The 14,332-nt window shown below is 35.5% G+C and overlaps 1 protein-coding gene across 6 annotated transcripts in view; it reads left to right on the top strand.

Moving 5' to 3' along the window:
* BRAF (B-Raf proto-oncogene, serine/threonine kinase) overlaps positions 1–14,332 on the top strand; it is a 204,611-nt gene that overhangs the window by 166,410 nt on the left and 23,869 nt on the right. For 5 of the 6 annotated variants that reach the window (XM_032275803.1, XM_032275798.1, XM_032275799.1 and 2 more), the window contains 3 exons: positions 3,090–3,136; positions 3,917–4,035; positions 7,790–7,921. In XM_032275803.1, the coding sequence (XP_032131694.1) occupies positions 3,090–3,136; positions 3,917–4,035; positions 7,790–7,921 (298 nt within the window). Of the gene's footprint in view, positions 1–3,089; positions 3,137–3,916; positions 4,036–7,789; positions 7,922–9,777; positions 9,860–14,332 lie in introns of all 6 variants that reach the window. The other variant, XR_004268214.1, reaches the window with a different exon arrangement.

Consider the following 14,332-nt stretch of genomic DNA (forward strand, 5'->3'; position numbering starts at 1 on the left):
TGAAGTAGGCAAGAAAAAACTGATTTTTTTAGTGAAAGCTAAAGTTTTAATCTGAAATTACAGACCATGTCTACAAAATTAAAAATCCTAGCCAAGTCCAAAAAAGAGAAATATACAAGCGTAAGATGGGGGAAATGTTTATAGGAGCAATTCAGGAATAATTATTCTAGGATTGCAGTTGAATGTAATCCTTTTTGTGTCCTTGTTTGTTTTCTTATTCTATTTATTGTTGTAAGTTTTGACCCATCAGCAGAAAGCATATAATTGAAATATAATTTTAATTGGACTTACTAGAGTGACTTTGGCTGCCATAACAATCACAATAATGTCTGATTTAATGTTTTATGCCCACCATGAGGAAGATGAACATGAGGATCTCACTGTAGTTTGTGTTAGTCAGATCCAATCTGAAGTATTGCTTTTAATTTGGGGCACCACATTATGCTCTGTAAAAATGTGGAAAAGCTAAATCTTGCTTGGATAAGAGCTTAAAGTAGTGTAGAGAAGGAATTTTGCTAGATGATTTTGTAGCTCTAAGATTAAATGGTTCTACAGGTAAACACTTTTTCTTCAAGGAATAAGACTGTAAGACCTGTCAAGAGAATGTGTTGTTCATTTGGTTGATAGCATGTTTGTTCTTTCCTAGTACTTTTGTAAACCTGTAATGCTCTCCTTAACATCTTACGGAGGAGAGAGGGAGGTCCAATCTAATTATCCTAATTAATGGATTGACTTCTGTATCATCTATAGCCAAAGTAAAGTTGATTTATTCCCTTTCCTACCCCTAAACAGTTTTGTGGGTTTTTTGTTTTCTGGGTTTTTTTGTTTGTTTGTTTGTTTTTGGCATTTTTCATTGTAACTGGGTGATGCTTAGGAAATTATGTTTTATGTCTGCCTGTATAGAATTATTTAGGGTAGTGATTACTGTGAAACATTATGTTATGTAGGGATTGGGTTGTTTCTCATCCCATTTCTCTATCTGGAGGATTAGAGTCCCTTTTCCTTCCAGTCTTTCATTCTACAGACCTGGACTTCTACTTTTTGCTGCTTTTTATTACAGAAGGATTACAGAAAGAGAATTATTCAGTGAGATAAAAATTAAGAAAGCAGTTTGTAAGTTATAAAGGATTACACAAATATAAAGTGTTATTACAGGTTGCAGCTACGCAACTCAGCCTATAATAGATTTATGCTATGTAACTTCTGTGCTGGTTATATCACTAGCTCCCCGATCACATTTTTATCTTGCTAATTATCTAGTACTTTCCTCATCAGAAAATTTCTCTCCTCACCCTCCCCAGTTACATTTCTATCTACTTTATTCTTGCTATATTCCTTCGCATCAAATTTGTTGAAAGGATTAACACCATCCCTTGGAGAACACCTTTATCTTCCCCTCTTTTAACTTCAACATGCCTCTATATTTTCATATGGTTGAAGCCCATTTGTTTTTGTTTTTAAGTCTTGCAGGAAAAAGAACCTCCTTTCAAAGACCAACGCATTTGCTGTGTACTAGATCCCAGGTCTCTGAGTGCAGGACCTAGCTCACCAACCAACCCCGTCATCATTTATCCCCCTTTCTTTCTAATGGAGACAAGATCTCCCCATCTTAAAGCTTCCACCAGCTTTTAACTTTGTATGTCACTGCAGAACTTTTTAAGCAGTGAGACCTATAACTGACATCACATTTTCTTTCAATGAAAGAGTGACAGTGTGATGTAGAACACTGGGCCTAAAGTCATAACAAGATAAATTTCAATTGTAGTAAGTGCTATGAAGAAAATAAACTGTGATAGGAAATAGTAATTGGAGAAGGGATTACTTTGGATAAATAGTAATTTGAAATGAAAATTTAGAAAATACTTCTAAAATTTTGATGTTGGTAAGAATAAGGAAGTTTAAATGAAGATGAGAAAGCATGAATAATTTTAGTTATTTGCAAATCTTCCATTTTTAACAGTGTTCATTGCATGATTTTGATTATGCCATTTGGATTTTAAGTTCTCATTTTAAGGTAAAATTTTCTAATGATGGTTGTCAGATTTCAGAAATGTCGTATCTATTCTCTCCAGTATTCAATTAAGAAAAATAACCTTGACTAGCACATTATATGTCTCTTATTGTAGTTTATTCAGTTGATATTTATTGAATACTTACCACACATACTAAGCACTGGGTATACAAAGAAATAAACAAGACACCACCCTTCTGAGACAGGAGGATCGCTTGAGTCCAGGAGGTGGAGGTTGCAGTGAGCCAAGGTTGTGCCACTACACTCCCGCCTGGGTGATAGAGTGAGACTTTGTCTCAAAAAAAAAAAAACACAGCCCTTTAATGAATGTATGTAGCTAAAGCAGTTTTTAGGGGTAACATAGATAAGTTTAAAGTTATCATTGACTTTAAAATAGACCCACTATGGTCATTTTAGAGAGATTTCTCCTCGGTAGTTTTAAGAAGATATTTTAAGAGTATACGACAACTACCTTTAAAAATAGTTTTAATTATCAAACTGCATGTTCTAGTTTACATTCCAAATAGAAGTGAACATAGGCACATTGAAAAAACACATTAATCAAGCCATTATTATGATGATTACTACATAAGCGGAACAGTGAAAGATCACTTTCAGTTGGGTTAGTCATGGGAAAGCTTCACTCAGGAGGTAGAATTTGTATTCAGTCATAAAGGATGGATATAAATAGGTGGAAAATAGAATGAAAGCTAATTTGGAGGGATGGGTATAGGAGGGGAGCATTGAACACAGTGGTGGGATTAAATATCAAGATATATTTAAGGGACATGGATAAATAGGCTTGACTGGAGTGAAAGGTTTGTATTGGTAACTAGTAAAAGATAAAGTCTTTTAATAGAAAACAAGATTTTGACTATACCATTATAGTGATATGTTCCTGTAATCTTAAATTCATTTATAGTCTATTTTAATATTCTGTGAAGGGTTTATCACAATGTACAATTTCCAGTTGTATCATGATTCTAAATAAGCCTTTACACCCCTAAGTATGTTCTATAGATTTTGAGGCCATAGTCCTTTAGCCCTGCTCAGGTTAAAATGATGTTTTGTTTTTCAGTTACTTACACGCCAAGTCAATCATCCACAGAGACCTCAAGAGTAATAGTATCCTTCCTGAAATTTGTCTGCGAAGTTTGAAAGCATCCTGACTTTTTCTTCTGCATTTTGTCTTCACATTATGTAAAAACAGTTTTCATGCTAAGTTTGATATACTGTAAAGAGAATTAATAAAGGATTGTGCATGCATGTATAGGAGAGCAGGATACTACAGCCTGCTTTTGGTTTCTCAACGACTGAACATTACAAGAAAATCCATCAAAAGTCTTTCCAGTAGTAGGATTTTTTGACCACTAGCTTACATTTTGTCAGCACTATAAAACTGATAGTTTTGTAGCTATCTACTAGTCCCTTTCAGACCTCTGACTTTGCTTAGTGGTAGTTGAAATATAGCTGAAGGCTAACAATGAGGTGAAAAAAATATAATATTTCTTCTTCCCTAAGTGCAGACTAAGATACTGTCTGCCAGCATCTTCATTCCAATGAAGAGCCTTTATAGCTTGCCCAGTGGTGCCAAGAGAATATCTGGGCCTACATTGCTAAAATCTAATGGGAAAGTTTCATGTTTTCTCATAAACTTAGGAAAGCATCTCACCTCATCTTAGCACATTTAAAGCCCCAAAAATCTTAAAAGAAGATTATATAGGCTAAATAGAACTAATCATTGTTTTAGACATACTTACTTTAAAAGGAAAGATGAAGTAGTATGTTTTAGAGAATATCATATTACAGAATTATAGAAATTAGATCTCTTACCTTAAATCTTCATAATGCTTGCTCTGATAGGAAAATGAGATCTGTTGTTTTCCTTTACTTACTACACCTCAGATATATTTCTTCATGAAGACCTCACAGTAAAAATAGGTGATTTTGGTCTAGCCACAGTGAAATCCCGATGGAGTGGGTCCCATCAGTTTGAACAGTTGTCTGGATCCATTTTGTGGATGGTAAGAATTGAGGCTGTTTTTCCACTGATTAAATTTTTGGCCCTAAGATGCTGCTGAGTTACTACAAAGTCATTGAAGGTTTCAATTACAGTATTTTCATAGTTCCCAGTATTCACAGAAATCAATGTTCTTATTTTTTATATAAATAGATTTTTTAACTTTTTTCTTTATCCTTGAGTATTATAAAACCAGTTTCAGTGTGCTTCAAACAAAAATATATGTCTTATACACAGTGTTTCATATTTTATTCAAAATTGTTTAAAATATTTTGTGTTCAAAATGTTCTGTGTACCCTGTTGAAAAAAAAAACAGATGTGGAATTTAAGGCCGGTGTGATCCACAGCCATTATTATGGTTTTACTAAGAGAACTGCTCCTTTTAACAGAGAAGCTGTTTCACAATCTTATTTAAGCCTAAATTGGAAAGTTACTTCCTTTAGACTAGAAAGGATCTCATAATTATGGGGCATCTGGAAAAGACAAATGAGAGGTAGATTAACAGTCAGCCTTGTGCTGTCTTGGCATAGCTTTTTCTTTCTCTTTCTTCCTGTTTTTTGCTTTGTGGAAAAGAAGAAAGAGAAGTTCTAAAAGAAGAGAACTAAAACTTCAGTGCAGTGGGAGCAAGTTGTGGAAAGGTCAGTCATATGAATCATTCCCTGAAACAGCATTCTTAAAAGGGTCCCTCGTACCATTTTAGAGGGTCAGCAAGGTCTTCCCTTTATGAGACCAGATTATTTTTATATCCATCAACCAAAACAATACATTGCAGCAGATTGAGTGCAGAAGCAATTATGAGAATCCAGTGGGCTGCTGTTAAGCTAGACATTGAAAAGAATCACAGGCCAGGCATGGTAGCTTGAGCCCATAGTTCCAGCTACTTGGGAGACTGGGGCAGGAGGATCACTTGATCCCAGGAGTTTGAAACCAGCCTGGTCATCATGGTGAGACCCCACCTCTAAACCATAAAAAGAGGATAATTGTAGTACTATTCTTCTTAGTAAATTTTTTTTTTGTTTTTGATAATAGTTGTTTTCATTAAAAATGGATGATCTATGTTAACATCTACTTGTTATTATTTAGGTAGTTAAATGAATTAATAGTTTACTTTCTCCATTAAATTTTAATGATAACTATCCACAGGCGTAATCCACATAAACAAGAGTTCTTTATGGTCCTTAATAATTTTTAGGAGTGAAAAAGAGCCCTGAGACTGAGAAGTTTGAAAACCACAGCTCTAAGCTGATATAAGCTTTCCCAAACATCTTAGTGCAATTCTAAGCTTTAAATAACTTAATCTGCACTAAGACATTCAGAGTACCCTGATAGAAACAGAATAGTTGTAAGGGCTTTCAAAGCTACAAACTGTGTGTAGCAGTTTCCAAAAAGGGAAGTCCAAGTTAGGACTCCGTTTGTCAAAATAAACCTAGAGTTAAACTGAGCTATGATTACGACAGTAAGTGGAATTAGGGCAAGTGGCAAGATGGAACATTGGACTTCAAGTTAGAAGATCTGTTTTCTGGTACCCTATTTGGCCATTAAACTGCAAGTTTCTTAACCTCCTAGTCTCTTAATCTGAAATGTTGAGTTGGACTAGTAGATTTCAAATGCCTCTTCTGTTTCTAAGATTTGGTGATTGGAGTTAGCTGGATTTTTTTCATTATTTAACATATGTTTAACTGTTTAATAATTGTAAGTGAAAGGAAATTAATAACTATAATCTGATGTCTGGCACCTTTGTTAAGGCATACACATTTTATGAAAAAGATGGCAGTGTATCCTAAAAAGATGAGGGAAAACAGATTTTCAGTGTTGAAATTGTAAAACTTAAGATTATAAACAATGTCACATGCTTTTAAAGTATGTTCATTTTTAACTAGTATGGGAAAGTTATGCTCAATCAGGTCTCCAGTTTTGTCCTTACTTTTTCAAAAATCTTAGTTTATACAGTTTGTAGATTATTATACATAAAGTTTTATATTTTCTTATAATTTTTTTTGTTGATACCTGTGTAGATGGGTTTTTCCTTTATTCTTCCACGCTGAGTTTTAGACAAGAGAATAATAGCCAACAGTACCCCTTCATTGTTAAACCAATCCTCGGTTGATACTGCCATCAGAAACAAATACAGAACATCAGTATCATAGGAGAGAAGAGTTTGGTCACAACTAAGGCTATGTGGTCCTCTGAATTATATACAACATTCTTCTCAACTTTGTTTTATTTATGTCTTAGAAGAGAAAGAAACTTTTGTGAGAGCTTTTACAAATTAAATCACTAAATTGAAGATTCGTCATGCATTTCTTAAAATAGGTGACGTGCAACTTTTCATCAAACTCTCTACTAACAACATTAACAGTATGAGATAAAACTAAATTTAAAAAAAAATTCATCTGATTTCTACTCCATCTCTCACAAAAATTGGTTCAGGCTTTGAAAATTATGTCTTTGCCATACCAACCTCTCAGTGTTCTGGCTTGCTCATTACATCACAGTCATATGTGTTTTATTTTGTACTGTATTACTAAAAGCAACTATGAACAAAATGTATGACAAAGGCAAGTAGACACAATCTTCTCCTTCATTTCCATCCTCTCGCTTTCTTCAGGACATCCCACAGATCTTCCATCAGTGGTTCTCAACTTTGGTTGGACATTAGAATCATCTGGAGAGCTCTAAAGACTAATTAATGTTTGGGTCCCACCCCCAGACTCTTATGTTATATGATTGGACTGGAGTGTAGTGTGAATGTTGAGGGGTTTAAGGCTCTACGGGTCATTCTCATTTGCAGCTGTTGCTGAGTGCCATTACTGCCTCTCCTTATGAGATGCCTGCCTTTCCCAGACCAATAACCGGGAATCTTGTCCCAGATCTCTCAGCCATTTTTGCACAGTTAGTACCACTTTCGCTGTCAAATTGACATTGTCACAAACTTTTCATTAATATACTGCCATTTTACTTCCTTCCAAATGAAACAATACAGAAGACCCAAGGTGAAAGAAGAACTCTTTTTAGCTAATACTTTACCAACTGTTTACTGTATTTTATGTAAATAAGAAATCTGTGCAATACAATGACTAAAAATATAGAAAATATGATTGTTTCATTGCGCCAAAAGCAGCAGCCAAAAGATTCTTTATACCATCTTCTACTAAATCTACCCACTGTCTTGCTTTTAATAAAGTATCCATGGCATGTTTATACCATATGCTTATTCCATAGCTTGAAAGGGGATTTGAGTTTATCAGTCTTGAAATTCTATCATTATTTTCTAAGGTGTCCTGAGATGAGAAAAGTTGTTTGTACCAGTGAGAAAACTTAAATTCTAAGACAGTTACTACAATAATTGTGCTGCTTCCAAGCATCTTATAACCATAAGTCTAATATTTTTTTGCTGAATCGGGAATGGGAACTGGGAACTGATTCTAATAGGGTAAGTCATAGGAATAATTCAAATGACATTTACAGTATTTTGTGCAGAAAGAAATTGCCTCAATAATTACTAAATTATAAAATCTTAGTAATACAATACAAAATCTCTGCTTATACTGTCTCTTTCTGAGTTTATAGAGCAGAGGGCTTTTTTTCTTCATCTTAATCAGTTGTATTTCTTTGACTATCAAGAGAATTGATTACATATTAGACAGGTGTTTTAGTGATAAAAGCATGACTAGGAATTACAGTAGTGTGTTTTTTCAGTCTTTATTCAGTTGAAGGGAAGAATTAACTAGACCGTTTTTCTTTGTATGTTCTAATAGGCACCAGAAGTCATCAGAATGCAAGATAAAAATCCATACAGCTTTCAGTCAGATGTATATGCATTTGGGATTGTTCTGTATGAATTGATGACCGGACAGTTACCTTATTCAAACATCAACAACAGGGACCAGGTAAATATTTACCACCTCTTGGTGTTTATTTTACCATCTTTATACAAGGCTCCAGTTAGTTTTAGAAAATAAGTGGTAAGTCGTGAGTAAGCATGAAAGATAAATGTCTTGGTTTTTGTTTTTTTGGGGTTTTTTTTAGCAGTTTTAGAAATCGTTTGTATACTTTTGGCAGTAATAACAACATGTAAGTCCTTTTCTCAAAATATCAGCCATAAATGTTACAATGGAATAAAATGCCTGACTTTCTGACTAGAAACTACAGATATAACAATGGGTATTTCTTGACTATAGCACAATTAGACGAATGAGCTCTGCTACTGTAGCATCTGGGCTTGAAACTTTTCGCTGTATCATAGATTGTGCTGTCAGAACAGGTACTCAGCTATGAGCTTTTTTTATATTAAATTCTTTTAAAATTATTAAGATTTCTTGACTTCTTTAATTTTTAAAACTAGGTAAATGGAAGAAATCATGCTTTGATTATTTTCTATAATGAGAATTCTAGTTGGAGGGTAATTTTTTACTTCTTTCCTTGCTAAGTTCCTGTTCCCTGTCCCTTACCTTCCAAAAGGTACTAACATAGCCTCATGGAACTCTTAGCTTTTTCTCTCTCTGACTCAGTAAGCTCGCTTAGACTTTTAAAATTGGCCAAGAAAAATGAATTGTCTTTACTAAAATTACTTTGGACAACTCTGTATTTTAAAAGGTTTGTGAGTGTGTGTAGAGAGATTACAGGAGTTATACTGTTAATAGAAAACACCAGTTGACCACATAAACTTCGATTAAAGAATATTTAGACTCTATGCTATGATTTGCCCCAGAATCACCTGGGAATTTTGTTTAAAAACGGAGATACTGGAGCAGATTCTAATTAAATGGGGAAGGGTCCACTCACCTGCATTTTTTTTCTGTTTCCCAGGTGATTCCAATATAGACCAAAGTTGAGAGTCACCAATCTAAATAGCTTTTTTTAAGTGCAAGCTTTTTCAGTATTTCATCATAGCTTCCCAACCTGACGAAACTGTATTTTTTGTATATAAATGTGTTGCTTCATTTAAGTGATTTGTCTGTTTTGTCAAGAGCTCAACTCTGTCGTTTTGGTGCTAGCTCTGAGTAGCTTTCTCACTTCACCTATTGTGATATCAGAGAAATAATCTCTTAAGTTACCATGAACTTTGTGTGTGTGCTTGTTGAATCATCATATGGCCCTTACACAACAATGGTCTTGACTGTGTTTGATGATTTTTAAAAACGGCTACATTTCTGCCCAGTTCATTATAAAACTAAATTTTAGTTGCTGTTGGCCTTTCTAACTACTTCATAGCTTTAGAATATTGAGTCTTAGCTTTGAGTATGAAATAACATGACTTTGGATCTGATGTTTTAAGCCTGCATGAAACTTAGATTCAGGATGGACTGAAATTTCTAAAGAACATAATTGAAACATTGTACTTACTGTACTTGTGATAGATATAGATCACTGAAATGATTGATTTGACGATGGAAGCCTGGGTAGCCAAATGGTCTCTAATTTACAAGCTTCATATGCTCTACCTTTTACAGTCTTATTAATTCAATCATACAGCATAACATCCTGTACCATGTTCACTTTTCCTGTACATAATATTTTTCTGGAGGAATTACTATGGATTTTCAGTTTAGTTTCAGTTGATTTCTCATATAGACTACAAATTAATAAAAATTTATGAACCTAAAATCTGGATGAAATTCATTTGTCAGTGAATACGTTTATTTTAATACAATAATAAAATTATAATATAGAAACAAGTATTATCTCCAAAATACGGATAAAAGCATCCCAGAGTTCTACACTCATCCACTTCTTGGCATTTTAGGTGCTTTGTCCTCCATGGGAGTATAATAAATGATGTGGCAAGGGCTTACTCTCCATGAGAGGAGTGTGTGACCAACAGAAGGGTAAGGCCTTTACTAGTTAATTCTTTCTAATAGTATAGTTAGAACCTTCTGGAATTTGCTAGTCTGAAACCAGGTTAAGTATTTAATGGAGAAAAAGGAGGTAAAAGAACGATATCCTCTTACAACTACCCCCATTCTGCTTCATTACCCTCTAGTTTACTTTCGTCAAATAGTACTTTCTATGAAACTCCACATTTTGAAGGGTTAACTATGGCCATCCTCAATGAAGTTGCCCCAGGTATTGCTCCATTCATCCTTTGATTTTTCTTTTGCTGTCTCTATACTTGGATCTTTATGGCTCTCAGATTAGACATCTGTTTAAGAATCCAGGAATATTCTTTACTGTGCAATGCGAATACCATTCCCCTAGACTCTCATGCCCATAATCTGAGGTGGCAGATTTTGCCTGTAAATTCAGAGCAGAGTTGATAAAGCAATGTGATGTAATGGCAGGCCTTGGACTCCAGATTTGCATGACCTGGTCTACCTACCTCTCTGGGTATCTTTTTTTTTCCTTTCTTCTTTCTTTTTTTTTTTTTTTTTTTTTCCCCCGAGACGGAGTCTTAGTCTGTCACCCAGGCTGGAGTACTGTGGCCTAATCTCAGCTTACTGCAACCTCTGCCTCCCAGGTTGAGGGATTCTCCTACCTCATCCTCCTGAGTAGCTGGGGTTACAGGCACGTGCCACTTTGCCCAGCTAATTTTTTTGTATTTTTGGTAGAACTGAGGTTGCATCACATTGGCTAGGCTGGTCTCGAACTCCTGACCTCATGATCCACCCACCTCAGCCTCACAAAGTGCTGGGATTGCAGGCATGAGCCGCTGCACCCAGCCTTTTTTCTTTTTTCAATCACCCCAAAAATAAGAGAATTCAGCTAAAGAATTTCTTCCAGCTTCAAAAATCAGATTCTTTTCTAAAATAGATCTCTTAGCCCTCTTCAAAGCAGTATGCCTTTTTACCTTTATTTACCCTAGCACTGAAAGTCTGGTAAATCACATGGTCATCCCCCCACCCTCTTTCTCATTCCAATATTTTTCTCTCTATTAATCACCCTATTCTTCCTTCCTTCAGTGCGCTTTCTCTTGTAAATTGGACTTAATAATGTGCTCATTTAAGTTAGGTATATTGACTATACCTTCATGGCTCTCTTTTCTTGGAGCAGAATTGCTGTGTCTTCTTAGAAGAATAAATAGCATATATTCGTTATTTCAAGTGTATTCCAGTTATAATTGCTGCATAACAAACCACCCAGAATGTGGTAGCTTAAAATATTAATCTGTAGGTTGGGCTGCTCTCAGTAAGGAAGGTTCTAATCTGTTTCACCCCGTATTGACTAGAGTAGACTGACTGGTTGTTAAAAGAATCCACTCTAGAGTGGCTCATTCACATGCCTGGCAAATTGGTGCTAGCTAGAAGCTCGAAGCTCAGTTACTCTCCACACGAGCCTTTCCTTGCAGACCTCTTCGAAGGTCTTGGAGGACCTCTTCACTGGTCTTTCTCACAGCATGGTGGCAGGTTCTAAGCACAAGATCTGAAGAAACAGGAAGCAAGTACCAGTCTCTTATCAACAGGCAAATTATTTTAATAGAAAATGTTTTTAATACCAACTAATGCAAAGTACTATGGGATATAGAGGGATTCAAAATGAATAAAACAAAACATAGGCTCTGCTCTTAATGGCATGGGCAGTTCTGTTGAGGTCATGCTGGGGGCGATACTGAAAATGAGCAGACATGTGCTCCAGTAATACCATGGAGTGAATGACAGGGTCGAGATGCCAGGAGTGCTGAGCGTGGATTGAACTTATGAAGAACCAGTCCCAGAATTTCAAGCCGAGGTATTGATTTCATAGTGTATGTGCCACATGAATCTTCTGTCCATGAATAACATCCAGGAAAAACTTTCCCTTTTTTCTTCTGTTTCTTCATCAGTCAGCTTCTGCACCCCACCCCAGCAGATAGTGAAGGTTGCCTGCTTTGTGCTCTGCCCTAACTAAATTCTGTGGGATCTATAAAAACATGAGAGTTGTCTTCAATTTTTTTTCTCACATTCCTCCTGAAAGAATCTTGAAAAAACTGCTTACCTCCTTTTACATTTTTTAAGTTGGCATCTAAAAGTTTTTAACTTAAGTTTAAATAATTGCAAAGAATGTGATTTCCGGTATATTCTATTAACATTTTAAAGTAAGACTATAATATTAGATACATATATCTCTCTCTTTTTGAAATGTATGCGTTCAAATCTAAAAACCATACTGGTTTTATGCCTATTAAAAAATACTGAAGTTCTTCATTAATTTCTGGAAGTTTTACATGGTTCTTTTTTTCTCTTCAAACTATTTGTATTGTTTCTCTTACAGAACTTCATCCTAATGTAACATATTTGTATGTTTTAAAGCCTTTTGTTTATTAAGTTACAACTCTGCAATAAAAATGTGTATATGTTTAAATTTAGAATTTTACAAAATTGTAACTTCAAGCTCTGATTATTATTTTCTTAATTCTGAATTATGTTATTGTTACAAGTAACATATAACTGATGAAAGCAACATGTAAGTTTTGTATATGGAAAATTAGAAGGTAAAATTATATTGGAAATATGTATCTTAATGAATGACATGGACTTTTCCTTTCCCTTCAATTAACGTATCTATCTGTGGATAAATACAACTCTTCCGTTAGGACACTAGATACTAGGACTTAGTATTGATCCATTCCTTATTTCATTTCTAAAGAGGTAAGTACTGAGAAATTGTATTTAAATTATAAGATGAGAAAGGCAGGAGTTTTGTGGTCCCCTCGACATGCAGAGTTTAGTGGTCCCCAAGACCCAGCTTCAGGTTTGTTAAAAGGACTCACTGAAAACTCAATGAAAGCTGCTCAAGACTCACTGACAGCTGTTAGAGTCACAGTTACAGTTTATTACAATGAAAGAATACAAATTAAAATTAACAAGGGAAGAGAGTTACAGGACAAATTTCGGGAATGTTCTTTTAAGAGATTTATAAGACAAAATTCAGGAGCTTTTTGTCACCCTCTCCCAGTGGGGTTGTGGACAGAGCTTCCAGTAGCAGTGTGTGACAAGATACATGGATTATTGCCAAACAGGGGATAATCACCTGAGACTTGGAATCTAGAGATTTTATTGCAGTTCAGTCACATAGATATGGTTGACCACCTGCGATGCTGACCTTAGTTTACAGCTCCTGTAGAGGTCAAGCTGATGCCACATACCCCAGACCCTTTCTGTAAATCACATTGTTAGCCTAGACTATCTGGTGTGGCCCATGGCCCCCAGATAAATAGACACTCTGATCAGGCAGAACATTTCAAGGGCTTAGTGATTACCTCCCAGGATCCAAGAGCAAAGGGTAGCTCTCTCTTTGAGCAAGGTTGATTTTAATTCCTTGCCGCATACTGTATCACTCAATCATTTGAGCTCATTCCTATAAAGTACCAAAATTTACATAGCAACTTGTCATTAAAAATGTTTTAAAAGCTCAGCTGACATTTCAACTAATATTTTTGAAAGTAAAGATTTGGAAACGACAGACTTGTTACCCGTTTGTGTGAGCCCAGTTCGACACCAGTATTTGGAAATGTCTCTTTGTTGCCCCAGAGGTTTTTACGCCCTGGGACAATGTGTACTATATTTAGGTTACACATGGGTAAAAGGTGTGGCTTTTGTAAAGTGGTAGAAGGGCAGTTATAACAGGGAGAATGGGAAAGGAGGATAAGTGTTAAACCTCCACTTGAGACTTGAGTGGTTCTCTGGCAAATCAGTTTTTTCAAAGGGGATATGAGTAAGTTGATGGTTGTAGAAATTAATTCCCTTAAAACCACTATGTTGGCTGGGCATGGTAGCTCACATCTGTAATCCTAACACTTTGGGAGGCTGAGGTGGGTGGATCACTTGAGATCAGGAGTTTGAGACCAGTCTGGCCAACGTGGTGAAACCCTGTCTCTACTAAAAAAAAAATATACAAACATTAGATGAGTGTGGCAGTGCACACCTGTAATCCCAGCTACTCTGGAGGCTGAGACAGGAGAATTGCTTGAACCCAGGAAGGGGAGGTTGCAGTGAGCCAAGATCGCACCACTGCACTTTAGCCTGGGCAACAAAGCAAGACTTTGTCTCAAATTTAAAAAAAAAAAAAAAAAAAAAAAAAAAAAAAACACCATGTCTTTATACCTCTGGTAAAGTCTTCATGTAACCCTGGTGATACTTGACCCCAATTTAAAGGCTATAGATACATGACATGACTAATCTACTAGCAAAAAGTTATCACTTACCTTAATGAATAAACATTGAAAACCTCTTGTGTCCACAAGGTTATGTTAAATACTGGAGGTGGTGGTGTTATAGATATTTTTTAAGAATTTTTTTTTAAATATGTATGTATGAGTCACAATCTCTCTGCCTTACAAGCACCCATAGTCTCATTGGAGAACTTAGATAAGATACCTATCACAA

The sequence above is a fragment of the Sapajus apella genome, unplaced genomic scaffold, assembly GCF_009761245.1.
Source record: "Sapajus apella isolate SASKATOON/1434 unplaced genomic scaffold, GSC_monkey_1.0 scaffold7, whole genome shotgun sequence".
In the NCBI taxonomy this organism is placed as follows: Eukaryota; Metazoa; Chordata; class Mammalia; order Primates; family Cebidae; genus Sapajus; species Sapajus apella.